At 38.4% G+C, this 26885-nt stretch overlaps 1 protein-coding gene across 2 annotated transcripts in view; it reads left to right on the forward strand.

Annotated features, from left to right (window-relative positions):
- Nucleotides 1-26885, forward strand: part of ARMC9 (armadillo repeat containing 9) — a 64533-nt gene that overhangs the window by 3218 nt on the left and 34430 nt on the right. Inside the window, exons 5-11 of one of the 2 annotated variants that reach the window (XM_048076642.2) lie at nucleotides 22-177; nucleotides 2938-3030; nucleotides 4237-4261; nucleotides 9896-10053; nucleotides 11831-11929; nucleotides 19294-19329; nucleotides 25715-25749. In XM_048076642.2, coding sequence (XP_047932599.2) covers nucleotides 22-177; nucleotides 2938-3030; nucleotides 4237-4261; nucleotides 9896-10053; nucleotides 11831-11929; nucleotides 19294-19329; nucleotides 25715-25749 — 602 coding nt within the window. The remainder of the gene's footprint in view (nucleotides 1-21; nucleotides 178-2937; nucleotides 3031-4236; nucleotides 4262-9895; nucleotides 10054-11830; nucleotides 11930-19293; nucleotides 19330-25714; nucleotides 25750-26885) is intronic. The other variant, XM_013195017.3, reaches the window with a different exon arrangement.

Here is a 26885-nt window from a genome sequence, read left to right on the forward strand (position 1 = left end):
ATATGTGGTTTTATTTCCTAGGACAAAGCTGAACTTGAGGAAAGGATTTCTCACTTTAAAGCATACCTTGAAACAAAAGGAGCTGCACTGAGCCAAACTACAGAGTTTCTTCCCTTCTATGCTTTGCCTTTCGTTCCCAACCCTATGGTGCATCCTTCATTTAAAGAACTTTTCCAGGTACTCTGCAGAAATTGTATTTATGATGTGTTTTTTTTTTTTTCCCAAGGGATGGTAGGTGTTGAATGATATTTGTTTTGGTAATTGCTTTTATCGTTTCCTCTAACAGAAACTGTACAATCATAAAAGAAGACATTTCATGGAGGAAGGGTTGTGAGTGTAATCAATAACAGAGTAACATCTTAAATATATTTATATTTGAGTCTCAAATGGTGTGCTGGCATTAAAAAAAAAATGCCTCTTCTCCTTCCTTTCCACACAACCCTGAAATATGTGTGCTGATGGGAGTCACCATACAGTAGTGCAACTCCACTTACGTGCTTTGAGGACGTTGCCCGGGATATCCCACTATCCATGTGTGTATAGTTTGGTTTTAAAACACGATAGCTAGGCATAAGGAGACTGAAGCAGCTTCATTTAATGTGGAAAAGAGAAAGTCAACTTTATAAGTAATTAATTAATCTTCCTGTAGCAGAAATTGAGGATGTAGTTGTCTTAATTGAGACAATAAGTCAGTGTTGTCTGTGTTCCCTGAGAGGGTTTTTTTTTTTTTTTCTTCCCAGAAATACTGGAAGAGCATAGCTGTGTTTAGTGGCTTAGTGACTCTTGCCACAGGCATTTTTACTGCTTAATACGTCTTGTTAACTACGTTTTAGCCTTTGCCTGTGGCTGTTTCAGAGTTCAGTTTTTAGGCACATGCAAGTTCTTAGGCACATGTGAGGTGAGGAAAGAGTATAAAAGTTAGCGTGGTTCAGCTTCAAAATAGATTTTTCATTTCCAGGTGCACTTCTTTCAGTGTTATGATGATCTACGGTTATTCTGTTGATGAAGGGGTAATAAAGCACCTTCACACTGACTGCCTTCTGAGCACCATGCAGGGGGATGCTTAGGGGATGCTGTCTGGAGCTGCCAAGTATCAGTGGCAATTCCTATGGCGAGGGTGCTGCCCCCGTTCCACCTGCTGACAGCTAGTTCCTGCAGCGGAAAGCTGTTTAACTTCTTGGTTACCTGGCACCCAACTGGCTGTGCTGCTGCACTCGAACTGGATCAAGAAACTGAGCTGCTTTATTGCATGTGAATGTGCGGGTATAGAGCTCCCCCATGTATGCACGCACATGTACACAGATCTGTTTGTGAAGTACGTGTAATGTTTTGCAGGGCTACATGCTTGATGTGCCCCACCATCCTACCACCTGGACGGTCGTGCTGGCTCACCTAAGGAGCTGTGGGCAGTCACTGTGGTGGGAAGGGATATTTTTAGTCCATGTTGCTGTCACGCATGGCTTGATATCAAATCAAACCTTAATTGTCAGCCTTAGGGCTGACTTTATATGTAGCAGCTGATGAGGAGCTTTAGTTTAACACCAAAAAAGGCATATGCTGCAATTTTCCTTTGGGACTAGCTATAAATAATGAGATGTGCTAGTTGACCTCAGACTTGGAATATGACTACTTTTTTAATTATACTTAGCAGCTTTTTTTTTGTTATTGTTGTGGAATGCCTTATCTAGGACAAGATCCTTGGGTTTATTCATAGTAACTCTGTCAAAGCTCTTAGTCCACAGTCACTCGTGTTTTCTTGTGGGAATTGTACAACTCACTCTGTTAGTGTGGAAGCACAGGTTGTTTCACGTTTGAGAAAGAAGAGCAGTGAGTCACTAGTCTACTAAGCAGTGTTCTTACAGCATTTTTTTTTCTTCAGGCATCTGATGCTTTATAGCTGGAGTTCCTTGCTGCTTGTTTAATATATCTTGAAAAATAATACACACTTCTTTCTGTGGCAGACACAGCTCCTTTGGTAATATACGACATCCCGTGTGGTGAGTGCACCACTGTCTTGTTACTGAATTGGTGAATGCAGCAAGTAAATTCTGTATGGTCCCCAACGTGGTGAAATATGTGAAAGTTTGAGCTGCAAGAGCAGCTTGCAATGCATACAAATACAGCAGTAAACTAGGAAGCCCCTGCTATTTTTTGGAGTACGTTGCTTTTTCACTTGTTGGAAGATAACTGCTCTTTCATCTGTTGGCTAGCTTTTAAGCAGAAACCAGCTGAACTGAAGGTTTGAAAAACAAGAAATGAGTAATCAGTAGATTCTTAGGTGTATTTTTTTTTCCTTAAGTATTATTTTCTTGTGCTTATGAGACAGAGACACTGTGTGAGACAGAAAACAGTATTCCAGTTAGTGGCTGGTGTGTTAGTCCAGATTTTCGTACATGAGTCATTTTTTTTCTTCAAATGTGTTTTGGAAATGTTGTACCCTGACCACTGATGTCATGCCATGACGCTTGCAGTAGTTACAGACAGAATCTAAAGTCCCAGATTTTGTCAGGAATGAAAGATGACTTCAGTGATTTCCTTTTGAAGAATGGAAAATAGCTCATTTTGTGCTTTATTTTAAAAATGTTAAATTCATAGCATCTTTTTATCAAGTTGCTTGTATTTTAAAGGTACTTGTAATCAAAAAGCAGTTGTTGCATATTCATACAAGGCACCAATACTGTGTGATAGTTTTCTAAAAACATGATGTGGCTTTAGTTCCAGTATAAGTCTCGTATAGAAATAACACTGAATTTACTCTGGTGTACTTTTATGAGTAGTTAGCAACCACATTCACTTCGGTAACAGTGAAAGAAAATCTTTTCACTACAATGTTGGCTGCCTTGTTTACTAGTGGAAGGTTGCTGTGATCCAAGCAGTACTTCCAGCAAAGTGTACATATTTGGTGAACAGCTGTCATCATTTGTTTTTCTTTTGAAGGATTCTTGGACATTGGATTTAAGGACAAGATTGGAAAAGTTCCTGTCTCTGACTCTCAAAGCCAGCCAGACTCCCAGGCTTCTCACTTTATTTGTATCCTTTTGAGAAAATACTTTGAAGATCATTAAAATTACTGTAAAGAGACAGTATAATTTATCAGAAGAGCATGCTGCTAAGATCTATTGTACAATTGCAGTAACATTGCAGTTTAGTGTTTTTGGTATGAAACATTCAAAACTCTACATTCAAAAACAAACTTTTGAGAAAGTTATGCAAAGACAATGTATAGATCCATATGAAACTGCTTATTTATTATATGACCCTTCTCTGCTTCTGTGTGTGATGTACAGAATACCCCAAAGCCCGACTCCTCTCTCTGTGTTTGTAAAGCTCTTTATCTTTTCAATTAGCCATTTCAGGGACTAGCTGAAAGTTTTCCAGGGCCTTTAAGGGTTCCAGAAATTACTGTTTTATTAAATGAATTGTCTTTCAGACTAATTTTTCATATAACAATATTGTTTAAGCTGTGTTGTCAGGCCTAATTTGCAGGCTAACTAGCTGTATGACAAGATAATCTCCATTTTTGGTCAGCAGAGTTAAAGGCAAGGCAGAGAGAACTAAACTGGAGTCTTTGTTTCTGCCTATGTTTTCTATTTTAAAAGGCCAGGTTTAAAATCATTTTCATCCTACATCTTACCCCATCCTAAGACATCATGCCACAGTGGTGTTGAATGAGAGCTGGAAATGATATTCTTCCTGCATCATTCTGTTTGTCAGGATAGGGAGCAGTGATCAGAAGAGTCTGCTTTCACTTCCATGTTAGAGCAGTTTGTGTGTGTGTGCGCGTGACGTTGAACATTTAAATTTCTCTCTGTTTATTCATCTTTATGTAGTAATATACTGGATCCAGACTGAACCCTAAATATTTGTTAGAATGTATTGTTTGCATATTTGTATATTGATTTTATGAGCAGTTTGACTTCTTTTTTTTTTTTTTTGTTAATACATTTAGTCTGGATTTACCATATTTTCAGATTTGGATCTTGTATGCGTGAAGGTCAGCAAAAAGTCTCACATTTCTATATAACATTGTGCACTTGAAAGATTTTTGTGTGTTTATTTTGATTCATTTATTATTGATTTTCCATGAAGCATCAGGCATGGGCTGTTGCCTGGGGCTGCAGGAATATTTGGCTTGGTTGGGTGTGCTAGTTGGTTGAGTTTCTCATTCTACCTCTGGAACAAACGCATGCTTGAAATGAAATACATTTTCCTGAACAGCTCCTACTCGTACAACAGAAGGAGAATGGACAGTGCAACAAAGGTAAATGTGGCGATGTGGTAAGGATATTCTGTAAGATTATTAGGTATAATAGTAGCTATAAATGTAGCGGAAAGGAGGCATACAATGACAGGGAAATGTTTTGATGCATGTCAAAAAGTCGTTTGAAATCCATACCCCTGTTTTGGTGATAGCTATTGCCAGGCTGCTTGAAGTCCATGGGGCTGAGCACAGGGATGTACTGGGAATGGGAGGGGCCTGTTAGTGGGATTTGTATTTTATCTCTGTTCTGTCTTGAAATAAAATTATAGTAAAAACAAACGGATAACTCTGTACAAAGTGCATGCCAGCTCTCTGTTTCTAGTTATGATTAAAATAAGTTTCCTCAGATTTGTTTCCGGTACCCACCTATGTCTATCTGCATCTTCCAGGCTTCAAATCTCAGTCCTTTACTCTGAAGACTGTCAGACCTTCTAAGAGAAAGTAGATTTTTGTTCCTATTCGCTTATCCTGTTTAAACTCTTAAAATAGTACAATTTGGTACGTCCTAAGAATCTCTTAATAAGAACGTCTTAAATATTTTAAGTAGGCTGTTCATAAACACTTAACTAAGTAACTTGGGGTCCTTTAAAATGGTAATTTCAGCGCTAAATCCCATTAGATGCAGATGGCGCTTGAAGTATATGCGCTTTAAAAATCAGTTCAATAAATAGAATTGAAGGTCCTAAGTCCATTGCATTCATTTTTTCAATTGACTTTTTGTGTTCAGTTTGTTGATGGGAATTTGCATGAGCCCAGCTTGGGTTCCTAAAATTACTTTTCCTACTCGGTTGTTTTAATCTGTAGTTTTTCCTTGAGAATTTATTACTTATATATTGAATTAGAAAGAAAATGAAGGTCATCTCCCATTGTGAGGTTTGGGTATTTTCTTTGTAAGTTTGTGCTTTACGTTGTTAGAATTTCATAGAGTAATAGATCTTTGTTTGCTAAAAGTCACTTTTTTTCCTTGTCATGGAGATTCCTGAAGGCGATAATTCCATACTCTGATTCAAAAGGCATAACTACTTGATTGGGCCTGAGTTATTTAGGGTCTAATTATTATTTTTTTTTTATTATTTTGATAAGTTCTGTTCTCTGTACGAGTACAGAGACTGTCATAGTATTGACTCCATGCAGTCTTAATTTGTAGATCTGTTTCATGCCTTAGAGTTTGAGTCAGGGTGGATTTTTTGTAAAGGCTATTTGAGGTCTGTCTCGTTTGAAGGTACCAGGTCTGAGACGTTAATTCTGCAGTATGCTTCTTGGATCACGTGGGATCTGCCGTATGTACTGACTGCTGAAGAATATTTACATTATCAGTGAAGGAGAGAAATGTAAAGAAAATTAATAGGTAACATATGAGTGAAGAGTGGTATGGCAAAGAGTCCTTTTAAACAGACTTTTGTAATAGTTGCCAGTCATTAGTCTCACATACTGAAGCACTTCAAGTTTGGGTGGGATGGCGCACGTCCTTTTGAAGATGTCCTGGAGAGTTTAGTGTGTGTGCTTTTCCTGATTAACCAGCTACAGTCTCTGGCTCTTCACCTATTTTCCAAATGTGCTTCTTAAGAAGACGTGACAAATGAGCAGAGGTAATTACATACGTGACAGAGCAAGTCAAGAAAATGGGTAGAAACATGCAGTAGTTCAGAAGGTGCCTAAAGCCAGCATCTTCACCTTGCAGAGCCACTGGCTTTACTGTATGCTGTATCTTCCTAAGCCAGGTTAGTCCTCTGCCCTTTATTGTCCCCTCTTTCCCTCCACATAAAAGTAATGATTGTGGTAGGCGTTAGGTCTGGAGCTTGTTTTTAATCCTCTATAACCCTAGTTTATTACAAGTTGGCTGTAGAAAGCATTTGTCTGTTGGGAGAGAGAAAAAAAGAAAGCAAATGTTGTGTTACTCTGCGCTTCCCGTTACAGGGGCAGTTTGATTGCTGCTGCAATGTCACTTACGGGAAAAGTGTCTTTCAGTGGCAGTTCACTGCTTCCCATTCTGACTCAGATTGCAATGATTTAACGTTTTAAGCAAGCAACTAAATACTAATTTTTAACTGGGCTGGTAGCTCCCTGATCTGTCTGCGTAAATGCTGGTATTGATTATGGGGATATGGCAGGAATGCAAGGGGGGAAAATGGAGCAGCGTAGGACCAGCTCTTACAACAGCCATCTGTACATGGGTCAGTTACATGCCAAAGACGAAAGCTTCCTGCCTTGCTAATAAGAGAAACTTTCATGAAATATTTTGCCTTTTTTAGTAAAATTACTGTTTGAGAAGATAGTGCTGTAAAAAATGCAAAATATGTCATGACTTTGTGATTCCTCTCTTTGACTCCCTTTTCTCGGTAAAGACCAGTGTTTATAACTGATAATCCCTGGATTTAACAGAAAAGGGGTAAATTGGCCTGATTCTCAATTGCTAAGACTAGCATTCATGAGCTGCGTTGAGAATTGGTTTTGTAGTTCTTCCTGCTGGCTGTAGTTGGAAGATGTATTTTCATCGCTGGAAATTTTCTGTACTAGTCTACGTAAAGCAAGCAAATGATGAGAAGATTTATGTTTCGTGACTTGATGCTTCAGACTTTCCTCTGAGTGAAAGTCACGCTCTGGATATATCCCCTGGAAACTTCTGAGTTGAAGTTAAATAAAAATGTATTCCAATTTGGTCATCCAAGCGAAAGAAGAATGTGCTGAAGAGCAGCTTGCTTTCTATAATGGATGTTCTCAGGGTCTTAATGCGTTTAGTATTCTTGTTTTGGAGCTATATGGTACCAAGGCCGTGGTAATTGTTTATCAGTGGTGGCTATAGAATAAAAATTAACTCAAAGTTGTATGATTATTATCAAGGAAGAAAAATTTGGGTTGTCTTTGGAATCTATCTTAGCTCTTATTTTTAAGCGCATTTTGCTGTATTTGAGCACCACCTGTGGCTTGACCCAGCCTCTGTTATTTCACACAGGTTTTTGCTCCCTCCAAGGAAGTATATAAAAAAAAATACCATTAGGGTTGCTAGATTTGCAGTTGGATAAAAAGCATCAGTCACAAATCCTGCAGGCGCAGAGTGCCAATTCATGAATGATTCTCAGAAAGGAGCCACTCTAAGAGGGGAGATGGCTGTCAGAATAAAATAACTTTTCTTAAAAACTCATAAATCAAAACATATAGATTAGAATTAAGAAAATGTACCTTCTCTGCATTTTGTGCTTTATTTTAAGACTGTAAATTTATAGCTAATACACTTTTTTTCTCCAAAAGATCCCATAAAAAGTTCGTTTTGCTAAATTTTCTGAAAGTAGAAATAAGCTGTTGTGCCATCTATTGCTTTTCATATAAATGGGATAAACCCAGCCTATTTCAGAAACACTGTAAATCCACAAGATATATCAAGATCAGAATTCAAAAAGCTACCTAATGACTTACCTTTTTCGTTTATAATGACAGTCTTAAGGGCAGTTCTACCTGAACAGTAATTTTTGACAGCCTTGTCTCTGAAGTCCACGTGTTTATTGCTTTAAGAAGCAGTTTGTCAGCAAGTAACTTCCTGTACAGTTGCTTGGGCGATATTTACACGTAATTAGTATATCGCTATCTGCAATATAACTTGACGGTAGAAGACAACTTGTGAAGGCTCTGCGAGATAAGCCGTGGTACTTAGATACCGCTCCCACTCCCCGTTCTTCACTCTGCTGATTATTACCATCTGTATGCAAGCCGCCGTGGAACAGAGCAGAGGTTTGTGCCTGACTTCAGAGAGCAGGGGAGTAAACGGCAAGGGACAGTTGTGTTTTTAAATAACTGTACATAGATTCTCCACGGCTTGTTTCTCATAGCTGCAAGGTGTTCAGCTCAGCACAGCACAGCAGTATACGCAGCAGTTGTGCATGCTGAGGTTTTTTCAAACGCGAAACATAACTGTGCAGTGAAACTTCACATTGCTGTAGGATTCTCTAGATGACCATCCCAAAGTTTTCCACTTACATCAGTTATGTTTCCCAGCACTTCTGTGATACGGGAAGGTATGATTTATATTGTTACGAAAAGAGATAGTGAATCATGAAAGTGCAAGATGGTTTCCTCAAAGGTCATGGACAAAGTCTGTTCAAAGCCAGGAAAAGGAATTTGTTTTTCTAATTTCCAGTTTTGCATCTTGAGCTATTTACTTTTCTGCCTCCTGGGTCTGTGTGGACCTAAACTGTGTTATATTAGGCTGTTCGGAATGCTGTATTTGAATCCAAGAAGTTTTGAAATCTGTGAAAAAGAATCCTACCTCTGTTTGAAATTCCGTAGTCAAGCTAATTCCTGCACTTTGTTTAACAGAATGTTTTATGGTAAATATTCAGTCTGTTTGCAGATGGGTGCTAGGTCTTTTTCACAACACGGGAGCAATGCTGGCTTCTCATCAAACTGCTTTAAAATGTAATGTTTTAGCAAAATACATAAACATCAGAATAAAAATAGCGTTATAGTGCCTCTCTTCATAGTTTTGTCTGGTTGTAGGGATACCTGCTCTGGTACCCAGCTCCAGATTGTGTTCATGACTTCCATGTATAATGGTAATTTTGCTAGGTCTGAGAACAGGAATGAAGGATACAGATCCTGGCGTTTAGTTTGCTTCTTTCATCTCTAAATTAACTGAATCTGAAGAAGCAAAATGTATTGGGAATGTTACCTTGTTGTTTTTTTTTTTAATTTAGACAGAAAATAAATAGAAATAAAAATTGGAGTTATTTCCAGAAACTGAAGTGGGTATTAAAAGTAACTAATATAGCTCACCGTGAACGAATAAATAATGGAATCACCTAAGAAAAAAAAAAGTTGTAAAATTGAAGGCATCTGTGATCAAATGAAGTAGGGAATTCCCTGCAACTTCTAAGAATCCATTGACTATTTTAATAACAAATGGGGAGCTGGTTAACTTGAATGTAATTTTTTTCTATGAGCTGTTCCATTTTCTTTAAAAGATGCAAGACTTAGTATGTATTGTAAAATACAAAGAGACCTACATAATTTAATTGTCAATGGCCTATGTCTATAAATTAACAGGAAAAAACTTCCAGCTTTACAATATAACCTTCCAAGCACTTGTATTAATCTTAGTTACTTTCTTTCTCCTTTTCTGTTTTATTTTTGAAGTAGCAGCTAGAGCTTTGCAGTTACTCTGTAATGTTTTTACCTACTATTACTTTAGAGAATGTATAAGATGGTGCATGCATCTCCTGTGTAGGTAACACTTAACCACATCTGGGCTGCATTTTGTCATAAATTCTTCTGATTAGATGCTCACACTCTCATTTTTGTCTCTAACAGCACAGAACTTCTTGTATTAAGGCTTTTAAATTAGTATCCTTTTCACAAGTGTGTTCAGTGACGTTTACTGTCCAGTAGTTATATTGCTGCAGCATATAACTGTAAAGCAATTGTTTGTGCAATTAAGGTAAGGTTAAGTACTTGTAGCTGTAGTGAGGAAATGAAATCACACTGGTAGTGTGGAATTATCCTTGCAGTGAAGTTCCACCCTTTGGATAAAATTCCACATCAGCAGCCAAAGTTGTCCCTTTGCAGCAGTAAAAATGCTTCTGGGTTCTCTACCCTTTCAGTTGAAAAGGTGATTTTATTTCCTTTTTATTATTATCTTGACAGAAATGTTGCAACATCTTCATCAACAGTTAGCGGAGTCTGAGCACAGGACCATGACCTACCTGAAGCGATTTAACAAAATGCAAGCAGACTACCATAATCTCATTGGAGTCACTGCAGAGCTTGTGGATTCCTTGGAGGCAACAGTCAATGGCAAGATGGTAAGAGGTGACTCAGATGTGTACTTGCTTCACTCCTCCCACCCCCCAAAAATGGAGTGATGCCACTAAAAAGTGAATTAAGCTTCATAGTTATGAGCATTTCTGTAAGTATTGTCTCTTTACTGATGAAACACAGTGCTTGGGTTGAGTTTCTTCCATTGCCCCTGTGTACTAGGATAAAGGTGATGCAGAGCCTGAGTTGAATTGTGTCAGCTCAGAAATCTTGTAGAAAGTAGCATAATCTCACAAGACCTCTCAGATCTCTCGTGGGAGTCCCCTTTTGAGCTTTGGCATAAGCAGTGATTAGAGGGAGTTACTGTGATTGTTGACTGCAGTTCAGCCCATCAGAGATTCTTGTATATTTTAAAACAGCTGCCAGGTCTGCTTTAAGTTGCACAGTGGCGGAAACAATCTTCTCTATTTATTCAAAATTTTGGTGAGGAAGAGCTTTGCTCTCTGTTCTGCTAAGCTGAACTTGTTAATTTAGTTGGTAAAGGGAAGTGTTGGGGGGGATGAATGAGTTATTTACTTTATCAAATGGGCCACACGTGTATTTGACTGGAGAAAGAACAACTTTCTTATGGGTATTTTTTATACAAAGAGGTTTTACACCTCATCTGCTGTGCAAGCAGGCCTCTACGGCAGATGTTAGTGGCCTCTAGGTGCTTTTAAGGGATCTGTGAATTGTTAGCAGGGAGAATGACCTTGGAGTTCCCGTGTTGCTTGCTGAAATACCAGTATGTACCTTCCTCGTCTCATCAGCATGACGATCTTGTAGCTTGCCACTCGGCAGCTGGGATTACTGTCTGCTTACATCACTACTGCAGGGAAGAATTTGCCTGTATGTGTGGATTTTGTTTTACAGCAGATTAGAAAACATATCTGTTGATACTTTTCATGAGTTTCAAAAGCAATAAGAAATGTAGCAGTCATTTCCTGCCTACCCTTGCAGGCTTCATTGCTCTCTGAGGTGATATTCCCTTACATTCTGTGGGGGAGGATGGATGCTTGTTAAATTTTCTTTGTAAGCCTTGTACTGGGCAGTCATTTGAGCCTTCCCAAATGTGTCCAGCTGATGGTGCTCTTTCGTTAGGATTCTTGGTTTCTGTCACTTTCCAAAGTGGAGCTGGACACTGTATAAAATAATGCTGAAATTACAGCATTCTGAATTTGAAGGGTCTTGTTTTCTTGCTATAAGTGTCCCTATTCCCCTTTCTATAATCTCTCTCCTTTGTTTTGGGGCAGCAAATAACTATTCTGCAATTAGGCAATTCTGCTGTGGTGTGGATTTCGCAGAACAAAAAGTCTAAACCCGCTGAGATGTTTTGCCTTGAAACATAAAGTCCTGTACTGCGTAACTTATTTTTTTCTCTCTTCTGTACAACTGTGATTTTAAGTTCTACTCTTCAGATAGGTAACACTTCAGCGTATCATTGTTTATGTCTAAAGCTTAAAACTGCTTCATACTTATTGTTGGAGAACTTACTTCTTCTTGATTGAGGAAAATCTATGTGCAAACACTGGTGTGACAGTTCACTTTTTCTGCCAGATTCTGAAATTGTTTAATGCAAGTTCTGAAAAGCAAAACTATTCCCTGATGAAGAGAGTTTAGTTTTCTTAATTTCTGACCAAAACTATAGTTTGAGTACATACCTTGCACTTGCATCAAGCGTGTGGTTTCTAGCCCTCAAAAACCCTCAAGTATACGAACGCTTGTCTGGTAGAAAATGTCAGTTTTATATAATCCTGTTCTCTTGTTATATTTCCTAATTTTTAGATCACACCAGAATATCTTCAAAGTGTTTGTGTTCGCTTGTTTAGCAATCAGATGAGACAAAGTGTAGCACAAAGTATTGACTTCACAAGGCCTGGAACAGTAAGTATGAATGTTTGTGGTTTTTTTTTTCTAGTTTGGTTTTGTACAATACCACTTGAGCTGTGTATTAAACAAGGGATTTGAAGTCGTAAAAGATGAAAGATAATGTGTTCATGTTTGCATAAGAATGTGGCGTAAAGTTTTGTCGATCTCATGTGCTAGTGAATGACAGTTACGCAGTTATAGCTGCATAAATATGATTAATTCTCTTGTTATGATAACACAGTGAGCTGTGCGTTTGCTAAAACTGCTAACGATGTTTGTTTTATTTTTTAAAAAAATAATAAGCTAATGTCTTGAGTGTGGTTTGATGGCATGTCTTAATCGATTTTAATGTAGCTAAGAGGAGGTGGTTGCATCGCTCAGCTCTGGACACATGCTCTGTTCCTTTCTGCTGTCAGTGGTGCTCCTATAACCCCAGAGTGAATTGGTTTAACCAGCTAAAGAAGGAGCACCCGACAGGATAATGAGAACACGTGGGGAAAAGAGGAAGGGAGGACTTCCCTTTTTTTGCAAAAGCTGTTGTTAGAATCATACACCCAAGCCACCTTGTTGATTTACATGATGGGCTTAGCTTCGTATCTGAAGATCTTCAATCTTACCAATAAGCATCTCAGGATGCCATTTTTTTTTTCCTCTCTCTCCATCAGTCTCTTGTTACTGTCAAACGGCTACAATTTACCTGGCTGCTTGTGCCCATTTCTGCTCCGCTCAATCTTTTATGCCATTGTGGAGAGGGAGCTTTTTTTTCAGCAGAAGGTCCATCTTAGGGTAGTTTCTAGTGTCCACGAAACTGTGCCTGTGGGTGTGAAATATTACATGACTTAATGATAGTGTAAGAGCTGTTCAGTGGCACAACCTGTTTTAATACCTAGCTTGTTCAAATCTTTTCTAGCTTCATGTTTTTCAAATAATTGTTAATATTAGAACTCCTCAAACATTTGAATAAAATAGTGTGCCACTACTTTAGAATGACAAGCCAAATTCATGACTTAAGCTTATTATTTTGGCCATGGCAGACATTCATGTGTACGTAACTTTGCAGTAAGAGAGCTTTGTAAAGTGTCAAAGGAAAAGCAGAAGAAAATAAGATTCTTATTCCTTATCCTAGCCAAAGTTTTTAATAACAAAAACACTATGGGTACATTTTGTTCCTCTTGAAGATCTGTTACAGAAAGATGAGGAGATAAGAAGAATATTCCTTTTTCTTTTTTCTCTCTGTGTTATTACTTTCAGAGGTAGATATTCCTCATTGTTCTTCAAGCTGAATTAAATACCCTTGCTTCATTGTTAATGGTCAGAACTCCTGCCTCAGACTTGCGGTGTATTTAAGAGGTGCACTCTTTTGCAGGCTGTGTTTCCAGGGGTTCAGGAAGGAACCAAGACCTCTGTCACCTACCTCAATATCAGGGATAGTCTATAATTCCTCTCTGATGTCCACCATGTCCGTGGTGCATGGTTATGCCATGTCCCACCCCTTATCATAGCCCCCCTCCTGCCAGCCTTCTAACCAACAATTTTCTGGGATCTTCCATTATTCCTTGTCAACAGCTTTCCAAGGGAATGCTTGGTGTACCCCAGTCATCTGCATTTTGCCATCTGGTGCAGCCACACGCCCTCTTCTGTCTGTTCCTGTGCTTTAGTTGCATCAAGGCTTCCCTTCTTCTTCTACACTTTCAAGTTGCTCCATTTGCGTAGTGCTGCCTTATTATTTCTGTTCTTTGTGTCATAAGTTGACCCTCTGATCTCTTGAACCCTTTTGGGAAGTGGGCAGAGGGAAAAGTGTCATCCCTGTGGAAGTTGTTGATTTTTCTCTCTATTCACTGCAGAGTGTACAGAAGTGGTTGAAGCTGCATCTTCACTGATAAAAGCTGGGTGGATTATTGCTAGACATGTAGCCTTTAGCTATAAACGTCTGTTTCATTCTCTGTGAAAGAAGACTTTATAAGACTTCTCAGATCAATAAGTGATCATTGAAGAAGTGGGTAAGCAGCAGTGTATAAACACAGTGTATCAGCCAGAATCTCTGTCACAGTTTTTAAGAACAAAATAGACGAATAGTTACCATTTACCAGGAAAGGTTGATGCTTGGTTGCTCCTCCAGGACAGATTAGGTGACAGTTCAAAATCTCTTCCAGCCATACCTTGTTTTCTTCTACAAAATGATGCTCAAATGCCTATCGACCTTCTGCATCATGTTTGCTTACTCCTGCTTCTCTAAAAACATCCCTAAAAGCTTATTTGCTCTGGAAATGCATTTGCCACTGTACTTGTGCCAGCATGGCCACTTTAATGTAATCTCCAGCTATGTAGGTAGGTCAGAGAAAGAGGTTTTGATGGTGGTGGTTTTTCTGCCCTACTGGAAGTAAATTTTTGCCTCCTTTCTGTCCCAAATTAACTAGGTTAAGCTGAATATAGCTGTGTTCTTCTGGCACAGTTGAACCTGTTTTTATATGAGGTTTTACTCGCATAACTCTTTCAGTGTGACTTTATGGCTCCCCTACCCACAGTACTTGAGGCAGTTGTTGTGCCATCAAAGTTCTCTAGGGAAGGGCCAGGACAACTATAGCACTGAGTCTATTTAGATTAACGGTTTCTCAGCTGGTTCAGGTCACTCCTTGACAGTGAGGTTATAGTAGCTACTGTGGTTGAAATCTAACGCCATTTCTATAAGCAGGCTCATGTACTCAGCCTATCCGAGGCATTAGCCAAGTTATGGAGACAAGGCTAATCACAGCCTTTGCTGTAGACCTTAACTAAAACATAACCAGGTTTCCCAGTCTTATCCTTGTATCCTACTTGGTTAATAATATTTTCTTGTTTATTTCCCATGTAAAGAGTTTTGTTTTCATATGTGAACAGCAAACATGCAGAAACACAAATAAGAAATAAGAACACATATATATGGTATGTGTATAGCCCCAAAATACTTCTAACCACTCCCTGCCTCTGTTGATCCATGAAGCCAGATGAGACTGACTAAAAACCAAATTCAGACTGTTGGTCATCAAGGCATCACGTTACTTTTTCTTTAGGGGTTCCAAATTCCTCATTGTTATACACTTAGATGTTATTGTTCTATCCTTAAGTGGTTTCAGGTTTTCTGATAAGTTTTGGAATAAAGCTGGAGGCATCATGACCTAGACAACGTAGCAGAATGTGTTTGCAACATCTGTGCTGGATTTGTGTTGGAAGGTCCCATCACTTCTTGCTTATAATTAATTAGAGTCACTAGAATGTGGTCCTGCCAGCTACTCTGTCTCACAAAACTCCTTCCGCTGTAAGGAGCCGTCACCTGTAGAACCGTGGAGGGAAGAGACTAGTAGAGGGTTAGCTCCTTTGCTCATCCTTACCATTATGTTCACTGTGTAGGCAAGATAAGCAAGATGAGTGTTGTTTGTTTGTTTTTAAGTCTATTTCTAAAGATTGTTTTCAGCCATTAAAAGTCCTTTTTTTTTCCTTTTTTCTTTTTTTCATCTTTGCCAACAAAATCGATTAGGACTTTTTAGTTTACCTGGGCTTTCAGTATTCTGGATTTGGCCTTGTCCCAGTAATACCATTGATGTCAGGCCCATAAATCCCTAAATAAATTAATTTTGGTGGATCAGTATCTCTAGATTAGCAGCCAAGGAAATCATTAGGTAGGAAGTTCCTTTTTGTTGTGCTGATACACAGCCTTAAATTTCTACCGCTTAGGGGATGTTTGGATGTTTGTTATGTTGTTTGGGAAGAATGGATGCTTGAGTTCAGTCAGCTGTGCTGGCACAACTCAGGACAATCCAAATTCGGGAGCAGGTTCTGAGAGCAGAAGATGTTAAAGCCGTAAGTGCTGCTAGGAGGAGTGTGTTTTTAGTCATCCCTTAGCTGTGTAATGCAGATTTTAAAGGCAATTAGGAGGTGATGCCTCAATTTTTTATTTACTGATAATTTCTGTCCTTGAAGTAAATCATGCACGGATAAACTTTGGAACTTCTTTTTAGGAAGGTAAGAAACTATTTTTGCTTTCTGGCTGCAGACAGGCATTCTGTAGTCCTGTTGACATTGAAGATCTGCCACTCAGTGCACAGTTGACATGCTCTAAGATTGTAGCATCATGCTCTGAGATGTGTACGTGGGCCTTACGGTGTATTTTGTTGTTTCAGCTACAGCACACTGGTAGTTTTAGGATAGATTGGGAAGGAGGCCTGTACCAATGCTGTAACCAAAATGATGTATTGCCCAAGGAAGTTAAAGAGTATGCCTTGGGTTATATCCTTGGTAGCATTACTTGCCTGTAAACTTTATTTTGTTCCCAGTGCATTGTACTTGGTGCACAGCTTTTATTGTCTGAAAAGCAATATTGTCTAATATAAAGCCTTGAGGTCTCAGGCTTTGAGCTTACAGTAAAAGCAGTATGTGTCACTTACTAATGTGTGCTGTTACTGTACAAACATCGGCTTCCTGGTTTGTCTCCTGTGGTTAAAGGCCTGTCCTTTCATACGGAAAGAAATCCATATCAGAAGGACAAATCCCCAAACTAGTCTTTCTTCCAGAACTGGCTTTGAGACTTGAGGCAAGACCAAAAGACTTTCCCAGTGTAATCACCCCCGTGAAATCTTACTTAGCGAGGGTGTCTGGTGTTGGCTGTTGCCTTGTGCTCTCCTGTAAGCTGGCTTGGATCTCATTCTTCTGTAGAGCAGCTTTATGTCTCTTGCCAGCTCTGTGACCTCATGGGTCAGCTTGTGAGCCTGATCTGCCGTCCTTTAACAGGATGCATCTGGTGCACGTAGGGGGATAGAGGCCGCAGTACAGCGTTACAGATGGGAGATGTTTCTAACGCTTCTGTAAGGCCCTATTGTATCATAAGGCTTTTTTTTTCCTAGCTGCGATTCAATGTTATCCCCATCTTCGATCGTGTCATTTGACATGTGTGCTTCTGAATTGGGAGATAAGGAATCTGAGAAAATTGTCAGAGCAAAAGGTCTGCATCTAAGAACAGGAGGAGGTCAGAGTACCAGTTCTGAGAAGTTGAGGAAACATTCATCTGAAGATTTAATCAGATTCCTGACTTTCTAATGTTTGTTTGGGCAGGAAATTGATGTGGGAAATGGTGGGTAAATTTGAAATGAATAGTTTTAAATACAGTTGCTTAATATAGTCCCTTATATTTGTAAATCACATGATAAGCTGTTCTACTTTTTTTTCCTTCTTCTAAAACTGGTTTGTCTGGTGGGTGAGAAACATGGGTTGTAGTCTTTTGTTGCATGCAACTGCATCTGTTTAATAAACGTCATGAAGCCTAGAGGATTCTGGCTCTTTACCAGCTTGGATTAGATCCTCTGAAGTGTTGTACGTTCAGTCCCCATCCAATGTAGCTCTTAAGCATGGGCTCCATCTTAAACCCATGAATAGATTTTTCCGATTCATATATGATGCACACCTTCCTGGAATTTCTTGGATTAGGGCTACTGTAATAAGATTCTCTAAATTTTGGATTAAAGTAAAAACAGGAAGCTCTTCTTCACGTGTGCAGTCTCCATCTATAGTCAAGATGCGTTTTAACCACTGGAAAATGGTTCTGTGATTAGAAAGCTGTATAGTTGATTGCATATATTGTTCCTCTGTCATGGAATAGAATAAATACCCATTATGTTTTTGCTGCTGTTCAGTCTGATTATATTTACCTGTCACTCCAATTAGTTGAATTAATCTCCCTTGCAAGATTTAGATGTCTTTTGGCACAGCTCTTTTGAAGCTGAGGGGGGTGGTTAGTTCTGTCACAATCTGGACAAAAGCACCAGTTCTTTGAAGTTAGTCCGTGACTTACAAACTGTAAACAGGGTGGATTTTTTTTTTTTAATTTGTTGGAAAAGCCATAAAGACTAGCATGTTTTGTTTTGTTTTTCCCCATAGTATGCACTTTTTTCCTCAAAAACTTTATACTGCAAATGTGAACGTGCCACCAAGTTGTAATAGTTAATGGCAGCCATTCTGTTTCTTATTTGTCATAATGTTTTCAGCATCAGCAGTCCACACGAAACCTAGGAGACATGGAAACAGAAGTCACTTTTTATTATTCTGAGCCATTCAGGGTGGATTCACCAAGCATTATGTGGATGTACGCTCTTTCACTTCAAAATACTTACAGCAAACAGCATGTAGTGTAACTAAGCTTTTCTTAGGATGAAATACATATTTCTTCTCCATCCCTGTCCATGGGATGATTCTTAAATGTTATTGCTTATATGTGATAAAGAAGAAACAAACCTGCCTTCTTGTGTAAAGAAAGAAGTTCTTTTTTTCTGTTGTCACCATACGTGATGCCTTTTTCACATATATCTGCTATCTGCAGCAATTTGGGCATCCTCTTTGTATTAACTGTTACATTCCTCTTCTCTAAAGATAAGGCGTTGACATCAGTGTAGGGGTTTCCACAAACTTTTCCTGGTACTGTCCTCAAATTGTTGAATGTCATCCTTGTCTTGATGCCTATGGACATTTTCATTGGCTTAGGTCACGAATGTGTTGAAATTCCATCTCATCATGCCGGAGGTTATCTCCTGGTTTCTTTTTGCTCACTTGTTGGTTTCTCTCTATGTTGTCTATTGTGTTAAATTTAATTTTAAATTGCCTTAGCCAGGAACTGTGTGTGTGTATGCGCACATGCATAGTGCTGGGGAAGTTAAAATACTCTTTCACTTCAGAGAATTCAACTGCTCTCTTTAGATATTGACCTGTTGTAGGTTAAATCTATTAAATATAATAGTCTAAGTAAAGAGAACATGGACATATTACTAAACTACTCAAACCATGAATTATCTTTGATTTTTTACTTCAGTAGCTAAATCATAGGTTTCCTTCTAGAGACTTTTCCTTAATGTAACCGTGGAACCTTTTGGGATGAGGAATAGATAATGTTGCTGAAACACCTCAGATTGTTTCAGCTTTCATTATACGCTGGTGAGAAATTCCAGCCAAGTATGGAGAAAATCTACAGCTGCTTTCTCGGAAGCTGAGGTCTTCTGATAGATACCATGTTCATTGGTACCTGTCTCCTTAGCTGCTTCAATGCAGAGAACAATTCATGGATCCACATGAATGTGTCAGTGCTTGGTACACAGCTATTCTAACTGACAGTTGCAATGGAATAATGCGCAGACTAGGTATGTTACAAGAGAAACACACTGATTTCGGTCCTAAAACGTAAAGTATGTGGAATGGGAGAAGATGCTTATACTTTTCTTTTCAAAGCTAATGGTCTGTTAATACTTAGCTAATTTTAATTTGTTGTTTTCTTAGAACTGTGCATTTCTCTGTGATTTATTTCTGTTAACTTGTTTTTTTTAATCTTCTTTATTTTAATGTGTGCCTGTTTGCCCATAAAGGGATATTACTCTATGAGCCCTTGTGATGACGGATATGTAAGTGTCTATATCTTTATATCCTTTCACCTTGCCTGCTGCAGTCTGTCACAGTTTGTCTCTCTTCATTTCACAATGTATAACAATTTTCTGCGCATTTTAACTTGTCATTACATTAACTGTATGGTTCATACAGAGCCAAAAACATGTTCAAGGCTTGGAATTTATGCATGGAGAACAGACTAGAAGTTCTAAGTAACCTTATGGCTTTTAATACATGTAACACAGCATGTCAGCAAAAGAGCAGCTTTGTCCACAACTTTTCACATGAAACACAGCTTCTTTATAATACGCGGAAAACTATTGTTTCTTCCATGTGAAAGTCAGTGTATATGACCTGAAGTCTTTGGAGTGTGCCAACACCATCTGATCCCACAGCACCTTTGAGTAAGCAGATAGATATCAGTGCTTAAGACAATGCAGTAAATTGAATTGTGCTTTTTAGGGGTGTGTCTTATTTTTTGTTTGTATTTTTAATTTGTAAAGTGAAACTTTGTAGTAGAGATTATCAAGTTGTTTCATACAATTAAAATGGCCCTTTTTAATTGAAAACTGAAAAAGCAAAACAATATTTTGTGTACTGCCTGTGACTTCTGTAACCCAGATGGAAGTTTGTATTCTGGCAATATTACAAGTACACCATAAGAATCTAATTTTGCCTGTAGTCAGTGCATTCTTTGCAAAGAGAGGAAATGAGTCTACTTCTGAGTAACTCAGTATGTAATCAAATCATAAAAGTGATTGACACCAATTCTGAAAAATGTCAGTCAGTATTCTACTTGAAAATCATCCATATTTGTATTTTTTTCTGCTTTGTTAGGGTAAAACAAGATTTCACTTTTCAAAGAAAATCATACTTTTTCCTCAAATGTATTCCTCACCAGGAACTACCGTAACCTGGGTGGACAATCAACTTTCTACTTAAAATGACATTTTATTTTGAGAAATAATCACTGAATGTGTCTTTTTGTCTTGACATAGAGAATGTAACTCATGTTCACCTGTGTGACCACAGGTACCAGAAGACCACCTCTATCAGGCAACCTGTTCCTGTTGATGATGTGAATGGTCATACTGGCCATGTTTTGCTTGGTGTTTAGCATTCTGTTCCCTTTCATAATGGTCTCTTTTGAGATTGAGAAAAGCTGTTTACAGATGAGGAATTGTGAATTAAATTATCTTTGCTAAAGAAAAGTTTTGCCCTTAGGCAGGGAGTCTTAGTTGCATATAATTTTATACAATGCAGAATGTACTATCTTACAATGCAGAATTATTTATAATTTTTAAAGCTATCTGGCTAATTCTGAGATATTTCTTGAATACATATATTGGTTTTCTCTAGCATCTCTTCACTGTTTATATATAGTATTCTCTTTTTTCTGCCATCTATTGCCATTACACTATCACATAGCATTACAGGGTGATTTTTTTTTTTCACGTACGCTTCAGGTCTCTTACAGAACCTGTTTTATATGCCAACTAGGAAGTTTTCATAACAGCATATGTCTAGTATAAGTTAAGATTAAAAAAAAAATAATTAAAAGCATTTGCAGATCATCTTATGAAATAAATTTGCGTGGTCCCAGTAGAGACTTGCCAGGTTACACAAGCTCAAAACCTAACATGCAATAAGCTGCATGTAGCAGTCTTCTTGTCAGCGTATAACGGATGAGCTGAATATACACATTTGTGGTTTCTAATTGTCGTACAAATTAGCTAGAACTTTGGCTTTACTCTTTGTGTATTCGTCACATATCTTGGAGTATTCTGAATTTGTATTGCATTTACACTGAATTTTATTGCGTATTTTCATAATGGTAAATGAGGTCAGAACCTGGCTTTCAGCTTCATCCTTCAGCGTATTATGAATATATACATCAAATTGTAAAGTGGAGGTGATTTGAATACAGCGCTACAGTATTTGATAAAATCTACTGTGTTTTTGGCTTCCAGATGAAATGCATCTGTTTTCTTTTATAAATATTGATATTTTTTTTCCCTTTGAACTTCTTTATTTTATTCCATGCTGTTCATATTCAAGCCTTTCTTCTTTCAAAAACGAAGGGCTGCCATCTGTGGCTAATCTGCACTGTGACAAAATTACTTAATATGGCACCTGGCTTGGCTTTGGTAAGAAACAATACAAACATAAGTCATACCCCATGATCCTACCAGAATGAGCTATGCTTGGGCTGTTTTCTTGTGTTTGTTTCTCTTCTTTCCTTAAGACACTTGGTTTCTGCATGTGCTTTAATTATGGAAAAATGGTTCTGTCCTATGGTTCTGCATGAAAAGCATTTTGTTCGAGATTAAGTCTGTTAATGTTGGGAGTCAGGTATTGCAGTTAAGTCATGTATACTGTGTGTTCTTCATAATCATTCATTGACTGGCACTGTACAAAATACTTCTGCAGCAGGTTGAATTACTATTTTAACCTATTCCAGGAAAGGTAAGACCAGGGAAAGGAGATGGGAGGAAATGTTAAGGTTAAAATACCTCCTGGAAGCAAATATTTTTCATCTGAGAAACTGTTGGTAAAGAGGAGCTAGGGCATTGTCTGGAGAATAATGTTGGGTGCAGACTGAGAAAGATACCTTTGGCAGTGCTTCTGACTTTCACTCTGTGGCCCTGGATTCGTCACCTGGAGATGAAGATCGTAACGGTTCTACCAGCCTAGTAAGAATATTAGGAATGTTATTTACTGTAGAGTGCTTTTAGGGCTATGAATGCAAAGTGCTGATAGCTTAACTTCATCTCATGCGATTACTTAAAAGTAGTTGTTATAAGTTTGTTTCCTGCATCCAAATACTCTCTCTCGCCCTGTGCCCCCCTTGCTTCCTCCCTTCTCTCCCCTCTACAACACAGTGTGGCTGGAATTTTTGCATTATTACCACAGAAATAACAAAATGAGGTTTCAGCACTTGGATTTAAGAACAAACACCAAGAAAGAGAATAAAAGATCTGTGAGGATCAAAAAAAAAAAAAAAAAGCCAAAATGGACCATGTTCTGCCCACTTTCGTTATAGAAAGTAGTCCAAATTGTCAGTTTAGACTTGAAAATTAAGGTTTTCCTCATTTAAATGTATCCCCTTGTCCCTAAAAATAACTTTAGAAGACTACATGTTTTTGTATGTATCTGCAACAAGGAATTTTGTTTTTAAAAGCATGTGGCTAAAGTTTTGCAAAGAACTTAAAAAAGAGTTCGGATATTAGTTTTGTAACAGGGCAGGATTTTGTTCCTGAGCATCTCTTGGTTTTGCTTTCCGTAGCAGGAATATGTTGAGGGAGGAAGGCTGGTTAAGCTGGAACTCCTGACAGAAGTAAAACGTGTGAAAGCTTGGCCTTGGAGCTACTGTGTACAGAGATAATGGGGAAGAAAATGTCTTTCTTCCACTGACCAGAATATATGGCTTAATTGCACTAAAGGTGCTCCTGCTTTAATGAAACCCAAGAGCTGCTTTGTAGGACCCAGCTGTGTTTGAGGTTTTTCCTTTTATTAAAGCTAATGCCCAAGTCAAGAACTAGAGCTTAACAGAGCTTTTTGGGGTTAGGTTATGTAAAGATGTTTAACTGGGTAAATATCCTGAGACTGGGAAATGTCAGATAGCACCAGCGAGGAGAAACAGAAGTGAACAAGCAAACAAATGTTATCTTGTGAACTCTGCAAGGAGGTGCTGAGGCTGAAGAGTTATTTGCTTTGGTGGGCTTCCTGGAAGGCGCTGTGTGGTACACATCGCCCCCCCCACGAGGAAGGGGAAGGGTAAAGGCACTTTGTGAGGTGGAGAAGAGCGCTCTGCTTAAGGGATAGGAGTATTCAACCAAGTTGAAATGAAATGCCAGGATGGTTCTGCATTTCTTCCTATTAGAAAAGATAATGGGACTCTCAGGTAGAAAGTGAGGAGGGGCAGAAGGTAGCACTGGAGTATGTATTTCCTCTTTAAAAAAAAAAAAGTAATAATAGGATAAGAAGATGAAAAGATGAAGGTCTGTGGCTACAGGTAGCCTGGACGATAAGTAGAATGATCAGTGTTTCTTGGTACTGTGTTCGGATCACTTGCTTGAAGATTAGACATTGAAAATGCAGATGAAGAAAGATCTCTGCCTGTGATGTGGTTGCATTCTTTCTTATCAGTGGTGCTGCCCGTGGTCAGTCAGGCTGCAAAATGAAGGTGCAGTGAAGGACAAACCAGCCCTGAGAATCTTTGTCTGTTTTGCCTTGTTGAACCCAATGTAACATAAACCGTATCCAAGTTGCTTTCCCAGGAACACTGAAAGCCTAAGAAAGCTGCCTTCATCCTGCGTGGGTTCTAGACTGATAAGCTTGGGTCCGAGCAGGAAAGCGAGTGCTGGACAAGAAGGCTGTCCATCGAGGTGGTCCTGCCCTTGGAGCTCGAGTATAGGGGCTGCATCACAGCTGCCTGTTTGTGTGTGGTAACTACAAAGCCAAACCTTTTTAAAGGCTGTGCTGCTCCCTAGCTGCCACCGTAAAACTAATCTGGGAATTAATAGGACGTTGTCCTGCTTGTTCTGATTAAGTTTTAAAAACCCTAATATTTTTCCAATTGAATTGTCTTTAGTTTGAAATTTATAAAAGCTTTCTCAATCTTACGCTTACCGGAAAGGTTTATTTGTGTAGAAGAGGGATGTGTGTATCTTTACCAGTTGTGGATCCTTTAGTTGGATTTTGGTTGGAGCACATTTTTCTTTTTACGGCAGCAAAGGATCAGTGGGTAAAAAAGACTTTGCAGAGAAGCAGAGGGCTTTTATATTAATCTATTTCCTCTTAGTAACCTGCTGTTTCTTTTCTCATTGCTGTTCTTTGTGTCACGTTTTTGTCTTCAAGGACTCAAGGTCATTTCTTCTGCATTAGTGTCCTATAGTGTGCCACTTTCTTCCGTGTTTCTTTTAATGGAGGAGGGTGCTAAGGAAGCAAGAAAATGATTTGTGACTTCATTACACACTCAGGTGCAAGATTGTAGTTTTTGATGTGGAAAACAGTTTTGTTTAAACAAAAGTAAACTTTTGATATTTATTGAAAAAAAAAATGAATACAAATAAATGAGGGGAAGATAGTTGAGGTGTATATGATACTCTGAAAGACTTCTCCACTGTGTAAAATAAACTAATATGTGAGAAGTGCTGTCAAGACAAGTTAATTTTGAAGTGCATGACCTGTTGATTAGCTATTGTGTACAGGTCATTCATTGACTTAAACGTAATATAAAATGCTTTCTAATGCGCATGTAAGCTTATTTCACATCTGAGAGAGCAGTTCTGTGTATTACAAAGGATACCCATGAGGTTTGTGAAATCTAGCACCTTCAAGAATATGTCAGCTGGTGTAATTCAATATTCTCTATGGTATTGCATGCCTTTTGTCTACTAAATCCCTCAGTTTTAAATCTAACAATAGACACGGATTGTATAGCTCCCCTTGAAAGAGACCAGGTTAGAAGAGGGGACTGGTTTTAAAGACCTAAGTGGTAATGAGAGATTTTTTACAAAGTAAATAGTGAGGTCAATACAAAAGAAGACACAGAATATTCTGCGAATGTGGCATGTGGTTGACATCAGAATGCATGATATGAAGCGCTTCCTTGCCAGAACTGCTGCTTCTTGGCTCACCTACAGTTAGCTCTAGCTAAAAAATATTTATTAAACCAGACAACTTTTATATTGTGTTGACATTTTGACTTCTGCAACAATGGCGCCTTCCTATGCCCTGTATCACACTGCAGCAGAGAGCAAATATCCAGGCTTAAATTGAATTTATCCTAGGCAGAAACCCTGAGAAATGGCATGCTGTTCCACGTCCCTTTTGTCTGTACTAGAATGGATAGTGTTTTCTTTACATAATTATGTAATTATTATATAGGTGTATATTAATGTCAACAGGCAGTCTGATACTGTTAGTATTGAAACAGTGAATTGTAGCAAATTTGGATGCTGAAATACATGGTAGGTCTCCACCTGAAAAATATTCCAGCTTTAAGGTAATACCATTTTTAAAGTCGATAAATATTTTTAACAAGGTCTTCATCTTTCTCAGTGGGCTTCAGGTAGTATTTTCTTCTACCTCCCACCCCCCTTTATTTATTTTTAAATGCTCTCAGTGTAGGTAATACTTGAAGTATGAAAGTAAAGATAGCGTAACTAGATCATAACACAAGATGTTTTAACTTTTGAACTACTCTGAGGGAAAATAAATAAAAATATTCAAGTCCTTTCCTTTTTTTTAGCTGTGTTTCTAATTTGAAACGTAGGTTTGTATAGGAAAAGAACTGCAGAACTTGAGTGAGAGAATTCACTGTGGACCTCATTAATAACACTCCTGATATGGTATTTGGACTCATCTGTTGTGATTTCTTCTTTTTTTCTGATCCAGGCTTCCACAATGTTAAGAGCATCTATAGCACCTGTGTAAGTATTCATTGTGGAGCTACAGTTATATCTGCAAAGAGTAGGAGGAGGGATTAGTAAATTGAAGTGCGCTGCCTGTGGTCTGCAAATGAGAATCCGTCTGTGTGCTTCCTCTGATCTCAGTGAGCATTGCATGCAAATGTCGTGTGATCAGTATTCTTCTGTTGGGCAGGTTCAATAACATCCTAATTTCAGCAGGATGTTGCTAATCCAATAAATCTGCCACTCCACACCTGCGAGTTGGCTGCTTTATTTTCTTTGCTGTTTCCGCACAGTACGGTCCTATTGTTGTGGCTGGTTTGCTTCTCACAAATCCAGGAAAAGGGGGAATGGGTAAAATGTTTTTTGTGTGCTTCAAGATCAATTCTTTTCTGCTTAATTTAATTATTTTTTCCATATAAATAGAATAGATATGGTGTGTCTGAGGAGTTTAGATGTTTTGAAACACTTTTGATCCTTCCATTGTTTACAAGATAATTAAAGGGACAATTATATATAGCATTTAAAAATTGTTTTGAAAAGTAGCAGGATAGGAACAGAGGAGTAAAAATTGCTTTAGTGGAATTTATTTAAATATTAAAATTAAAGCATTGAAAGCAATGTTACTATTTTTCTTTTTATTAATTTTATTGCAGTATTAAAACTCAAAATAGCAGGATAGTATTGGCGCGTGGAATGTGGTCCTGTATTAAATCTTATGTGGACCAGCCAGCAGCCTGTAAAAACCCATTCATCTTTGCCTTGGAGAAGACTTTGCTGTGTTCGTGAGGGCTTAGAGGTGAAGTTGGAGCTGCAGCTTGTTACTGTGTCTGGTCGTAACCATGTGCTAAGAGCCACAAGTTGCTGTCTTCCAGTCCTTGTGGGCCACAGAGAGCAAAGACAGACATCACTGAACTGATGTCTCCTTTGTGTGGCTAAAAAACTCAGATCATCAACTGGCTAATTTTCATCATTTAGCATCTCTAAATTGGGATGACAAACGAGCTGAACATAAGGTGAAAGAATAAGTCTAAGTTTTAAAACCTTGCTTTAAGCCTAATATTTTAATATAGTAATAAAAATAGCAAAGGTGTAAAAACGTGGAAGCCCTTCTCCTGCAGCAAACTTCCTGTTTTGGCTCTTGTCACCTCAGTAAC

Source organism: Anser cygnoides, chromosome 9 (genome assembly GCF_040182565.1).
Source record: "Anser cygnoides isolate HZ-2024a breed goose chromosome 9, Taihu_goose_T2T_genome, whole genome shotgun sequence".
Taxonomy (NCBI): Eukaryota; Metazoa; Chordata; class Aves; order Anseriformes; family Anatidae; genus Anser; species Anser cygnoides.